Source organism: Balaenoptera physalus (assembly GCF_965194825.1).
Source record: "Balaenoptera physalus genome assembly, chromosome: 21".
Classification (NCBI taxonomy): Eukaryota; Metazoa; Chordata; class Mammalia; order Artiodactyla; family Balaenopteridae; genus Balaenoptera; species Balaenoptera physalus.
The window spans coordinates 27692255-27705816 of record NC_138902.1 but is presented as its reverse complement, the minus strand read 5'-3'; the positions used below and the strand labels follow the sequence as shown (position 1 = coordinate 27705816).

At 37.7% G+C, this 13562-nt stretch overlaps 1 protein-coding gene across 2 annotated transcripts in view; it reads left to right on the top strand.

The window, feature by feature from the left end:
• Positions 1-8512, top strand: part of ASAH1 (N-acylsphingosine amidohydrolase 1) — a 42698-nt gene extending 34186 nt beyond the window's left edge. For both annotated transcript variants that reach the window (XM_082444527.1, XM_082444526.1), the window contains 7 exons: positions 199-343; positions 882-936; positions 1066-1147; positions 5901-6032; positions 6139-6262; positions 6693-6749; positions 7959-8512. In XM_082444527.1, coding sequence (XP_082300653.1) covers positions 199-343; positions 882-936; positions 1066-1147; positions 5901-6032; positions 6139-6262; positions 6693-6749; positions 7959-8048 — 685 coding nt within the window. In that variant the 3' untranslated portion in view covers positions 8049-8512. The remainder of the gene's footprint in view (positions 1-198; positions 344-881; positions 937-1065; positions 1148-5900; positions 6033-6138; positions 6263-6692; positions 6750-7958) is intronic.
• Positions 8513-13562: the final 5050 nt, after the last annotated feature.

Genomic DNA, 13562 nt, shown 5'->3' with positions numbered 1-13562 from the left:
GAGTTACTTAACTTCTCTGAGCCTCAGTTTTATCATGTGGAAAATGGAGGCTAAAACTACCCATATTGAAAAATCCTTGTGAGGATTGATCATTAGGGATTAGGTAGATAAAGCACATGGTGTAATGCCTGACCATCATTATCATATTCATCATTATTATCATTGTTATTAAATGTCACTGAAATTTGTCTTTTGTAGGTGGAATGTAAATAATAATACCTGGGTCATAACTGAGGAACTAAAACCTTTAACAGTGAATTTGGACTTCCAAAGAAACAGTAAAACTGTCTTCAAGGCGGCAGGCTTTGCTGGCTATGTGGGCATGTTAACAGGATTCAAACCAGTAAGGAATCTATTGTTACATAATTTTACAGGTAGCTCTCTGCGAAAGGTGGAGTCTAAGGAAATGAGGACCTAAAAAGCATATGAAGCCCCAGTTCATGGCATTGTACTTGTTGCCTTCCTTCTTAGGTTTGAGCTCACGTGGTAGAGAAGAGTAGGAAGTGGAGGTTTCGGAGCCTTTTGTGGAGATAAAGCATGTGGTGGGTCTCAAGGGCTGGGAGTGTAAATCTGGAATCTGGCCATGGGTCTGCCCCTCAAGCAAGTTAGTCATTAAGTCTCTGCACGTAAGTTTCCTGGTCAGAAAATTGTGGCCAACAACATCCCACCTACTTACCTCACACAGTACATGTGAAAAATGCTTTGAACTTCTAAAAAAGCTCTGTTAATAGAAGGTGATAGTATCATGGTTTTGATTTTTCTCCCCCGACCCCGGCTCAATTCCCCAATCCAGGACCTGATATAACAGTGTAAAATGGCACAGTGAGAGGGCCTTAAACAGGATGGTTGAGGTTTCTGACGTTGCTTTGTTTTCTTTCCAGGGACTATTTAGTCTTACGCTCAATGAGCGTTTCAGTACAAATGGCGGTTTTATGGGTGAGTAGAGAGTTCTTAAATAAAATGGGAATTTCATAGCTGTTTTAAGAGGAGGGCTACTGTGCCTTCTGGTTAATAGTTTAATCTCTTCTAGGACCTGTGACACTGTGTGTGTTTGATCTCTTCCAGGTGTCATAGAATGGATTTTGGGAAAGAAAGATGCCAAGTGGATAGGGTTCATCATTAGATCAGTTCTGGAAAACAGCACAAGGTAATCTGGTTGCTTTATTATCAGATTTAATATTTGTTATTTTATTTTTTTCTTGAGATACGATTGACATATTAGTTTAAGATGTACTACAAGATGTTTAGATACTTGTATATATGGCATGATGATCACCACAATAAGTCTAGTTAACGTCCATCACCACATGTAGTTACACATTTCTTTTTCCTTTTGATGAGAACTTTTAAGATTTCCTTTCTTTGCAACTTTCAAATATGCAGTACAGTATTATTAACTGTAGTCACTATGATATACATGACATCCCCAGGACTTATACTTATTTTATAACTGCAAGTTTGTACCTTTTGACCCTTCACCCATTTTGCCCACCTGTCACCACCCGCCCCCAGTCAACCACCAGTTTGTTCTCTGTATCTATGAATTCTTTTGTTTGTTTTTTGATTCCACTTATAAGTGTGATCACATGGTATTTGTCTTTCTCTGATTTATTTCATTTAGCAAAATGCTCTCAAGGTCCATCCGTGTTGTCACAAATGGCAAGATTTCATTCTTTTTTTTTGGCTAAGTAATACTCTGTGTATATGTACCACATCTTCTTTATCCATCTGTCCTTAGATGGACACTTAGGTTGTTTCCATAACTTGGCTTAGTGTAAATAGTGCTGCGGTAAATGTGGGGCTGCAGACATCTTTCTGAGTTAGTGTTTTCATGTCCTTCAGATAAATACTTAGAAGTGGGACTGGTGGTGGTGGTAATGGTGGTTTTAGCTTTTTGAGGAACCTCCATACTCGTGGTTTCATAGTGGCTGCACCAATTTACATTCCCACAAACAGTGCACAAGGGTTCCCTTTTCTCCCCGCCCTGGCCAACACTTGTTACCCCTTGTCTCTTTGATAATAGCCCGTCTGACATGTGAGATACCTCATTGTGGCTTTGATTTGCATTTCCCACCTTCTCGTGCACCTGTTGGCCATCTTTGGAAAAATGTCTATTCGGATCCTCTGTGCATTTTTTAATCAGGTTGTCTTTTTTTTGCTATTGAGTGGTATGAGTTCCAGATATATTATGGATATTAACCCCTTATCAGATATATGATTTGCAAATATTTTCTCCCATTCACTGGGTTGCCTTTTCATTTTGTTGACGGTTTTATTTGTTTAGAAGCTTTTTAGTTTGAGGTATTCCCACTTGTTTATTTTTGTCTTTGTTGCCTTTGTTTTGGTGTCAAATCCAAAAACTCATTGCCAAGACCAGTGTCAAGGAGCTTTTTGCCTGTGTTCTCCTTTAGGAGTTTTACGATTTCAGGTCTTACATTTAAGTCTTTAATCCATTTTGATTTTTGTGTATGGTGTAAGATCGTGGTTTGGTTTCATTCTTTTGCATGTAGCTGTCCAGTTTCCCAAACACCATTTATTGAAGAGACTGTCCTTCTCCAATGTATATTCTTGGTTCTTTTTTCATAAATTAATTATGGGCTGTCTATTCTGTTCCATTGATCTATGTGTCTGTTTTTATGCCAGTACCATTGTTTTGATTACTATAGCTTTGTAATACAGTGTGGAATATAATTATTCTTCTTTTTCAAGATTGCTTTGGCTATTCAGGGCCTTTTGTGATTCCACACAAATTTTAGGATTGTTCTGTTTCTGTGAAGAATGCCTTTGGAGTTTTGATAGGGATTGCCATGAACCTGTAGATTGTTTTGGGTAGTTTGGACATTTTAACATTAATTCTTCCAGTCCATGACAGTGGAGTATCTTTCTGTTCATTTGTGTCTCCTTCTGCTTCTTTCAACAGTGTCTTATAGTTCTCACTGTACAGGTCTTTCACCTCCTTGGTTAAATTTATTCCCATGTATTTATTCTTTTTTATAGAGTTTTTTTAATATATATATACATTTCTTTATTTATTTTTGGCTGCATTGGGTCTTCGTTGCTGTGTGTGGGCTTTCTCTAGTTGCGGTGAGCGGGCTTCTCATTGCAGTGGCTTCTCTTGTTGTGGAGCACGGGCTCTAGGCACATGGGCTTCAGTAGTTGTGGCACGTGGGCTCAGTAGTTGTGGCTCGTGGGCTCTAGAGCGCAGGCTCAGTAGTTGTAGTTGTGATATATGGGCTTAGTTGCTCCGTGGCATGTGGGATCTTCCCGGATCAGGGATCGAACCCGTGTCCCCTGCATTGGCAGGAGGATTCTTAACCACTGTGCCACCAGGGAAGCCCTATTTTATTCTTTTTAATGTAATTGTAAATGGGATTGTTTTCTTAATTTCTCTTTCTGATAGTTCGTTATTAGTGTATGGAACCACAACTGATTTTTGTATACTGATTTTGTGTCCTGCAACTTTACTGAATTTATTATTCCTAACAGTTTTTTTGGTGGAGTCTTTAGGGATTTCTATATAGAGTATTATGTCATCTGCAGATAGTGACAATTCCAATTCTTCCTTTCTGATTTGGATACCTTTTATTTCTTTTTCTTGCCTGATTACTCTGGCTAATACTGCCAATACTGTATTGAATAAAAATGGCAAGAGTGGGCAACTTTGTCTTGTTCCTAATCTTAGAGAAAAAGCTTTTAGCTTTTCACTGCTGAGTATGATGTTAACTGTGGGCTTGTCATATATGGCCCTTATTATGTTGAGGTATGTTTCCTTTATACCCACTTTTTTGAGATGTTGAATAAATGGACGTTGAATTTTGTCAAATGCTTTTTCTGCACCTATTAAGATGATCATATTTTTATCCTTCATTTTGTTAATGGGTGTATCAAATTGATTGATTTGTGGATGTTGAACCATCTTTGCATCATGCTGTATGATCCTTTTAATATAGTTTTCTTTAAATTACTCATATTAAAGTATTTCCCAGCTTTATCTTCCACTGAGGAACTATTTCAGAATTTCTTAGGTGAACCTTTGACACTCATGGAATTCTTCATGTTTTGTATGTGTATGTTTATAGCAAGAAAATGAAATGATTTATTTAAAAAGTTCTGGGGATAGTGCCCCTATGAAGGGCATCTATGAATTTTTCTTGGTGTAAAAAAAAAATCCCCACCCATACAGAAAAGAAAAATTTGTATAATATCTTCATTTAAATCATAATACCCCCATGCACATATAGTCACCTTACCTTTGATAAAGGAGGCAAGAATATACAATGGAGAAAAGACAGCCTCTTCAGTAAGTGGTGCTGGGAAAACTGGACAGTTCCATCTAAAAGAATGAAATTAGAACACTTCCTAACACCATACACAAAAATAAACTCAAAGTGGGTTAAAGACCTAAATGTAAGGCCAGACACTATAAAACTCTTAGAGGAAAACATAGGCAGAACACTCTGTGACATAAATCACAGCAAGATCCTTTTAGACCCACCTCCTAGAGAAATGGAAATAAAAACAAAAATAAACAAATGAGACCTAATGAAACTTAAAAACTTTTGCACAGCAAAGGAAACCATAAACAAGATGAAAAGACAATCCTCAGTATGGGAGAAAATATTTGCAAATGAAGCAACTGACAAAGGATTAATCTCCAAAATATACAAGCAGCTCATGCAGCTCAATATCAAAAAAACAAACAACCAAATCCAAAAATGCGCAGAAGACCTAAACAGACATTTCTCCAAAGAAGATACACAGATTGCCAACAAACACATGAAAGGATGCTCAACATCACTAATCATTAGAGAAATGCAAATCAAAACTACAATGAGGTATCACCTCACACCGGTCAGAATGGCCACCATCAAAAAATCTACAAACAATAAGATACTGGAGAGGGTGTGGAGAAAAGTGGGAACCCTCCACTGTCGGTGGGAATGTAAATTGGTGCATCCACTATGGGGAACAGTATGGAGGTTCCTTAAAAAACTAAAAATAGAACTACCATACGACCCAGCAATACCACTGGGTCATATACCCTGAGAAAACCATATGACCCAGCAATACCGCTGGGCATATACCCTAAGAAAACCGTAATTCAAAGAGTCATGTACCACAATGTTCATTGCAGCACTATTTACAATAGCCAGGACATGGAACCAACCTAAGTGTCCATCAACAGATGAATGGATAAAGAAGATGTGGCACATATATACAATGGAATATTACTCTGCCATAAAAAGAAACGAAATTGAGTTATTTGTAGTGAGGTGGATGGATCTAGAGTCTGTCATACAGAGTGAAGTAAGTCAGAAAGAGAAGGATAAATACCGTATGCTAACACATATATATGGAATCTATATTTTTTTAAAAATGGTGCTGACAAACCTAGGGGCAGGACAGCAATAAAGACGCAGATGTAGGAAATGGACTTGACACGGGGAGGGGGAAGGGGAAGCTGGGACGAAGTGAGAGAGCAGCATGGACATATATACACTACCAAATGTAAAACAGATGGATAGTGGGAAGCAGCTGCATAGCACAGGGAGATCAGCTTGGTGCGTTGTGATCACTTATTATATATATATATATATATATATATATAATATATATTATTTTTCCTAGTTCTGTTGTTGAGTGAAAGGTATAGACTGTAAGGGTGAAAGGTTATCTCTTGAGACCGTTTTTTTTGTCCTTCAGGTTAGAGAGAACATTTCAGATCTCAGTGTTTCACCACACAGGAGTCAGGGATTGTTTCTTCCTGAGCCGTTGTTCACTATCCTTTTTAAAAAAAATGTGTTCCTCAGATATTTGTTTCCCCTTTGTTTCCACAGCTAAAAAATTCCCATTCCAAGTCAACTAAAAATGTTTCCTTTGTTTCAAATGTTTCTATATAGTTATGAAGAAGCCAAGACTATATTGACCAAAACCAAGATATTGGCCCCAGCATACTTTATCCTGGGAGGCAACAAGTCTGGGCAGGGTTGTGTGATTACACGAGACAGAGTACAGTCTTTGGATATATATGAGTAAGTGCCTTTGTTAAAGCAAAATAAGCAGACAGTAAAGCATAGACTGACGTATGTACAGGTTTAAGGCATGAAACCTAGGAGGAATCTCTCTTTTTGTATCTAGACTCGACCCCAAGCAGGGTATATGGTATGTGGTACAAACAAATTATGACCGTTGGAAAAATCCCTTCTTCCTTGATAATCGCAGAACACCTGCAAAGATGTGCCTAAACCGGACAACTCAAGAGGTACATTCACAGTGTCATATACAGAAAGAAGTGGTGACTATTAAAGGTTATCTCCATTCTGGCATTTTTCATCGGCCTTTGTAGAATTTATAAACCTCCTGTTAGTCAGTGTCTCTGGACAGTCCCAACCGAGTTTCTGTTTTGTTTTTAAGGTAAAGAGCAAAATTTTGCCGTACTTTTTTGTTTCTTAGTTAATGCTGGACACCACTCTGTGGAGTTGAATGGCAAGAATTTAAGAGGGGAGGAAGAGAAAGAAAGAAAATGTGATATATTAGAATCATCACCTGTAACAGTGACCCCAAGGGAAATTCTTTTATGGGGAAGGGGGGAGGTTGATTGAAGAATGTCTTGGTCTAATGACCCATTTGTGTGGATAAGGCTGCCAACATCTGTATTTAATGTACTGAAAAGAACTATTTTTGTGTTTTAGAATATCTCATTTGCAACCATGTACGATGTCCTGTCAACAAAACCTGTCCTCAACAAGGTATTTTTTTAAATAAATAATTAATTAATTTGCTTTTAGGAAAAGAATTTGCTCCCATGTTTTATCTTTCCCTGTTGTCTTGGATTAATCAGAGCTAGAATCCCAAGTCATGTTCAGTTTAAGGCTGCTTTTTAAAATGTTTTTGTGTGACCAAAACCGTAACTCTTGGAATGTGACAAAGAAGTTGGTCACTGCAGCTTGATAATCCAGTTTGGGCAGAGTGTTATTTCCAGCGTTACTTACATGGCATTTGGACTGAGTCTAGCATGTCAGTCTTGACTTCTCTGTCTGTGGGGAATCGAATGTTGTATGCTGCACCTGATACTTGACAAAGTCTGAAGTGTGTTTTCAGACAGCTTTCTTTCTTAGTGGATTAGGGTTTCTCTTAAACGTTATTACATCCTTTTATCTTACCCCTTCTCTATAGCTAAAATATGCAGAAGTGTCCTGATCATCCAATTTGCCAATAGCCAATAGCCCCTTCTTGTGTATTTCTGATTCCTGATTTTCCCCATTTGTTCCTTCTCTTCTTTTCCTTGGTCCTTTTCCTAAACCCTCCCTAAAATCAGTGTGCTTCCATCACCTCTGCCAGAACAAACTGTCCTGTTCATTAGCATGTGACTGAGAACCTGGCCCCTGAGGGAAGCCTTCCTTATGCCCACTGACCCCACCATACTTCTCATTTTGCCCACACCATCTTCGTGTGAGCTCACAGTTGGGTTACTTACACATCCTGTGGGGGGTGGGTGTGTGCCTTCTGCATGCCTGCATAGTTTCCCTCACTGCGTGAGAAATGCTTTCAGGATAAGGATAGCCGAAGCTAAACTGTTTAGACTCCATAGTACACCGTTAGTCTTTGTAAAATGTGCATTGAGGAGGGTTAAGTGAGTCTTAAAGCTTTGGTGGTGAAGCAGTATACTGCTCAGAATTAAGACCTTGTAAAGAACTGAAGATTCTCTCCCACGCCTGTTTATATCCTGCCCTGGAATAATGGTTCTACTGAAGTCAGTTGTTTTAGTTGTTATTGACTTACTAATTTTTGGATCTTTATATTATATGATACTTACTTTGTGTCTTTTCACATATATATTATATATTAATTATTTAATGTTAAGAAACTTAATAAGCAATTCCACAAGAAATGCTAATATGAGGCAGGTCATCTTAGAATTGAAAACATCCTTAAAGTAAAAATAACTTTTCTTTCAGCTGACGGTATACACAGCCTTGATAGACGTTACCAAAGGCCAATTTGAAACATACCTGCGGGACTGCCCAGACCCCTGTATAGGTTGGTGAGCACACACCTGGCCTGTAGGATGCGCCCTGTATGACATCAAGATGGGAGCTCACACGGGGCTGAGAAGTACAGCTGTCTGATCTCCTTCCAAAGACTGAGACTCAGGGCAGGTTCTCTTTGAGGTGTGAGCTTGTCCTGCTTGGTATGTTTACAATTCACAGGCTATTTTTGCCGTAATGGTTGACTTTCCTTATATACAGATAACTCCTTTTAGTGAAGTGCAACAGTCATCCAGAATTTACAGTGATTCATTTCAGTCTGATTCATTTGGGGATGGGGATGGGCAATTAAAACTATTGTGGGACCCACCCCCATGGAATAAAGCAAGATTCTCTGTGAGCACAGAATCCTGTACATCTGTGTAATAAATAGTCCACATTATTCAGTGTTTCACTTTTATCTACATATTTGTATGTTTTTGTCTTTTCTTCCTGGCTCTTACTATTAAAATTAATATACCATTGTTTTTGCTGTCTGTGACAGCAGTGTATTTCACTAATTTTGGTTGGCGGGGGATGAGACAGGCATTCAGCTGTATGTTTCTCTTCATGGGCAGCACATGGGCTTTTGACTCTGAATAGAAGTACTTTTTGGGTTCTTGAAGTAACCGGTATGCAAGGCAGTCTTTTATACTCAGAATTGAAGTGTTTCCTTTTTCATAATTAACCTACCACCCACTAACCCCAGGAAGTTATTAAATACATTTCAAAAACAGTCCCGGGTTCTATGAATCAATAGTAAATAAGCAGGTCAAAGACTAGTGGAAAATGGGAAGTGAACTGTTCTTTTAAACTCTCATAAGTATCATTCATTTAATAAATAGATTTTTAGTTTTTCCTTCTGATCAAATATGTATTTTTTTTAACTAAGTATAGTTACTAAAAATGTTTTTCAGAAATCTATGAGAAGTGCTGATAGGACTTGTTAACCTTTCAGACCTTCACAGTTTTGAAATGTATGCCAGTTGGGCAAGACTGTAGCTACTTCATTTCTGTATAATGTCAGCTGTATTCGTGACACTCAGTAAACAGTCATTGGAAGAAGTGTCAGTCAGCAGTCATGTGTGCTGGCTGAGTGTGTACCTCACGTGTTGGTTTGAGGGTGGGGTTATGGAGAAATTCGAGCTGAATGTAATATTTGAATTAACATTACAAGGGTTATGGAGGTGGGTTATTCAACTTAAGACTAAATGGTCACAGTCTTACATGACTAACCCTAACTCAGTGGTATCAACCGAGTGTGTGTGTCCAGAGGCAGCTTCTCCCCCCGACAGGCGGTGCGACTGCAGTGACGCTAGTATTATCTCAGTGAAGCAAGGAGAATTACAAGAGGATTTGTGTTGAAAACAAGATTCGATTAATTTGTTTAAAAATCTTCTGTAATTTACACGTTTCATAACTTTTTAATAGAAAATGTCATGAATTTTTCATGAAGTCCCTTGTCCCCTCCAGTTTACCTCAGTGTGTCTTAAAACACTGTCATTTTCTGTGTGCACCATGGCATGCGAAAAGGTTGGAAAGCACCATCACAGAGCTCTGGGTGGAAAGTGAACCCGGAGGCCTTTCATCGCAGCTGCGTGCCCTGGGACAAGCCACCAAGCCTTCCAACACCCTCAGGTCTGCCTCTGTCAAGTGAGGGTTTAACCCCAGTTTTCTCCAAGGTTTCTTCTAGCTTTATGAATCCAGATTTAAACTGCATCTCAGGTTAGGAGGCAGTTAGGTAGCAGCCGACCTCCAGGTGCTGTTGGAGACGTCAGAACCGTTGTAGTTTTCTTTATTCACAGACATGCATGGGTGAATCTACTCAAAAGTTTTCTTAATAAGTATTTCAAAATAATGACGACACACTAATTTGCAGAAAGCATGCGCACTGTTAAAGCAGTCATGGGCAGCTAGCTCGGATGCCTCCAAATAGCCCGTCAGTTGCAAATGGACGTTATTTTTATACACAGATAACATCTGTATAATACATATGTGTATCTTCCACACTGACAGTAAATTTGTTTAAGTTTGAAAATATGTAGCACCTGAGTTCAATGCCAACCCTATTTCAGTCTCAGGAAAACATAATCAATTCAAATTATGCTCTACAGTAGCCCACTGGGCTAAACAAATAATTTCAACTTCCACATACAGATATGAGACTGGGGTGAGAGCATTATTTCAAAATATTATGATAAGAGATGGGTATTCTAACATGTCAACTTGCAAGACCATGCATGCCCAGGCGTGTGTGGGTTAGTGAAACCTCATTACCCACGGGAGCAATGACCAAGGAGAAAAAACGATGTTAATAACAGTTTCTGTTCTTCACATACTCAGGTACAATGAACCATTATCACCAAATAGAATAAGTAAGACTTTCCATCTTAGTTACTGAAAATAAATATTTCCTTGTGTACCTAACACCTAATGATTGGCTTGCCCTGTCATTATCAGTAGAGAATTAAGTTTATCGTCTTGACTGTAGAAAATAGATTTTCAGTATTATGTATTTTTTCCCATTAATTTACAGTTGCTAGATGGAATAAGGGAATCTATAACAAATCAGTATGTACTAAACAATATCGCTGTCTTCGCAGCCAGGTAAAAATTTATATTTTTCAAATCATTTTCACGTTGAAAATCTGCCATGGCCAAAATAATCTGATACTGAAAATATTTTTCTATCATCTCCTTAAGCTCTCAGTATGCCAAGAGCTAGTATGATGGATTTTTTTAAAATCGTTAAGTGCTTGTTTAGGAGAAGAGATTATAGCTCCTATTTTTTTTTCTTTTTTTAAAATCATAGAATTGATAGGCTATCCAGCTAGATCCTAGATTTCAAGAGTTGAGTACAAGCACTTTTAACTTTTTTCAACTAAGCTACTTAAAACAGTGACAAATTCAGCACTAAAAACACAGAGAAGAGCTACTAATAAAATTTTCAAGTCGTTTATTAGAATTTTAACCAAAGTGATTATCCTTTGGTGTATCATTTTGTGTAAAATACTTGGAAAAAATTTTTTAAATAACCAGTTGCAGCTTTGCCAAGTTAGTTAGAAAACAGAAGTGTAACTTTTACTGAAGAATTTTTTATAATTTTATTTTTGACAATTCCATTGGTTTTCCTACAGAGCAACTTTTTTGCCCTTCAAATTAAAACAAATTTAAAACTTTTGGCACTGAACAACAGTATTTTACAGAGTTAATATTTTACAGAGTTTAGCATAGAAAAACAGGAAGGTGCAATTTTTTTTATCAAGTGACATTAATGACAAATTTAGAAGGAATGGTTTTTCATGCTCTGCTTTAGATACTGCCACAAGGTTTACTTAACAGTAATTTTAAAATTTTATTAATAAAATTATGTAACCTAGGTATAGTAAAATAAAGGATTTTGTCTGTGTGCAGAGAATACCACATTAAATTTGTATCAGACCTACTTTTTATCAGTTATACCTCCAAGCTACTTGATGGCTTCTGTACAGAAGCCAGTGGGCTAGGTTATTTTAATATTTTTTTAAATATACAAACAATATAGTAATTGATTCCTTTTGGTTAAAAAAATTTTTTTTTTAATGAAAAGAAACAGAAGTCTCTTTATTTCACTCTCTAATTCGACTGCTCTCCTGGGAGGTAACCCCTCCCACATACTCTGTGCCATGTCCTATGCTTGTTTTTGTGTTTCATTTAGCAGTATGAACCTCTTTCCATGTCACTATCATCAATTTTCATCATACTTTTAAAATGCTTTGTAGGATTCTAAAATACATTTTGTGGACACTTTGTTTTCATGGTTTTGCAATTGTAAGTAATGCTACAGTGAACATATTTCAAGTATGTGAAAGTTTACAGAGCAGATAATAAAGATGTGTTTAGGTGCACACTTATTTTGTATGCTACTACCGAAGCGCCCGCCAGAATGTGTGAATCTTTATACACTTCCACCAACAGTGGGGAGAATGCCTTTTCCCAAGACACTCAAAACAGTAATTGTTGTCAAATGACATCGGTGAACAACACATTTGTAAGAGTGAGTACAGTTAGTTACTCTATTTCCATTGCCAGATTCATTTTCAGAGAATCCCTGGGGCATCCTGCAAAGACATTCCTGGGGAGATGGGGTCAGGTGGGCTACAACTCCAATTTGGCGAAGGGTCCACTATGAGTACTGATAACAGGTGCCTGTGTCAGGGCAACTGAAAAAAGGAGAAGGAAAACCCGATGGAGGCCCCTCTAAACCTGGAAAATCTGATCTGAAAGGGTGGGAAGAAATCAAGGAATTGTGACTCTTGGCCCTGTGTTCCAAGACAGTGTTTTCCACCTAGACAGAATCAACAGCTTGTAACTGAAAAACTTCACATTGAAGTCAACAAGTTCAACACTGAGTGGTGTATCCAGGGCTCTACAATTACCATTTCGTAAATCAAGTCACTCTGGAAACACCAACTTACCTAACATTCAACCCTTCTGGCTACTGAGTCACTGAATTCCAGAAGCCTTTGGGGACAACAGCTTATCCAGCACTGGAATAAAAAAAGATTCTATTCTGTCCTTCCACAGTGTCTGCTCAGAGACAGACAGAACCAGGCTGGAGTGATCCTTGGCCTTATTCATAAAGGCAATACTTAAGTGGTGCTCTGCTCGGAAGGCTTTCAAGGTACTGCTTTTATCATGATGATTACATTTTATCCTAAGTACAAACAGGTCTGGCTCCCTTTTCTATATCCTTCTTACTTCCTGCAGCTCGACAAGGAAATGAACTGAGCGAACATTCATTCAGTAGGTGCACATGCAATTCAGTAGAAAAGGGATAGTATTTTTAACAAACGAAACTGGAACAATTGGATACTAATCAGAAAATAAAGGAACATTGATCCATATCTCCCACCGTATACAAAAATTAATTCAAAATGATAATCGGTGACCTAAATGTAAAAATCTAAAGCTATAAAACCTCTAGAAGAAAACAGGAGAAAAATCTATGTGACCTTGGGTTATGGAAAAATTTCTTAGATATGATACTACATGCAGGATGCCTAAGAGAAAATAGTAAATCAGCTTCCATCAAAATTGAGAACTTCTTTAATAGGCACTGAAAAAAGAATAAAAAGGCTCAGGAAAGATTTGCAGATCATTGATCTAATAAAGGACTTTAGAATATATAAACAACTCTTACAACTCAGAAATAAGAAATCCAACAACCCAATTTTAAAAATAGGCAAAATATTTGAAGACACTTCAAAGACAACATATGGATGGCAAATGTGTACATGAGATGTTCAAGATCATTAGTTAGGGATACGCAAGTCAAACCATAATGAGATACCACTACACATGTATTAGAATGTCTAAAAATTGCAAAGACTGATAATACCAAGTGTTGGCTGGGATGTGGAGCAAGTGAGTGGAACCCTCAGTGTGTAATGGACGAGTAATGTAAAATGGTACAGCCACATTGGAAAATCCAAACCAGAAACAATCCAATGTGCATCAACAGATTAATGGATAAACAATGGTGTTATTGATAGG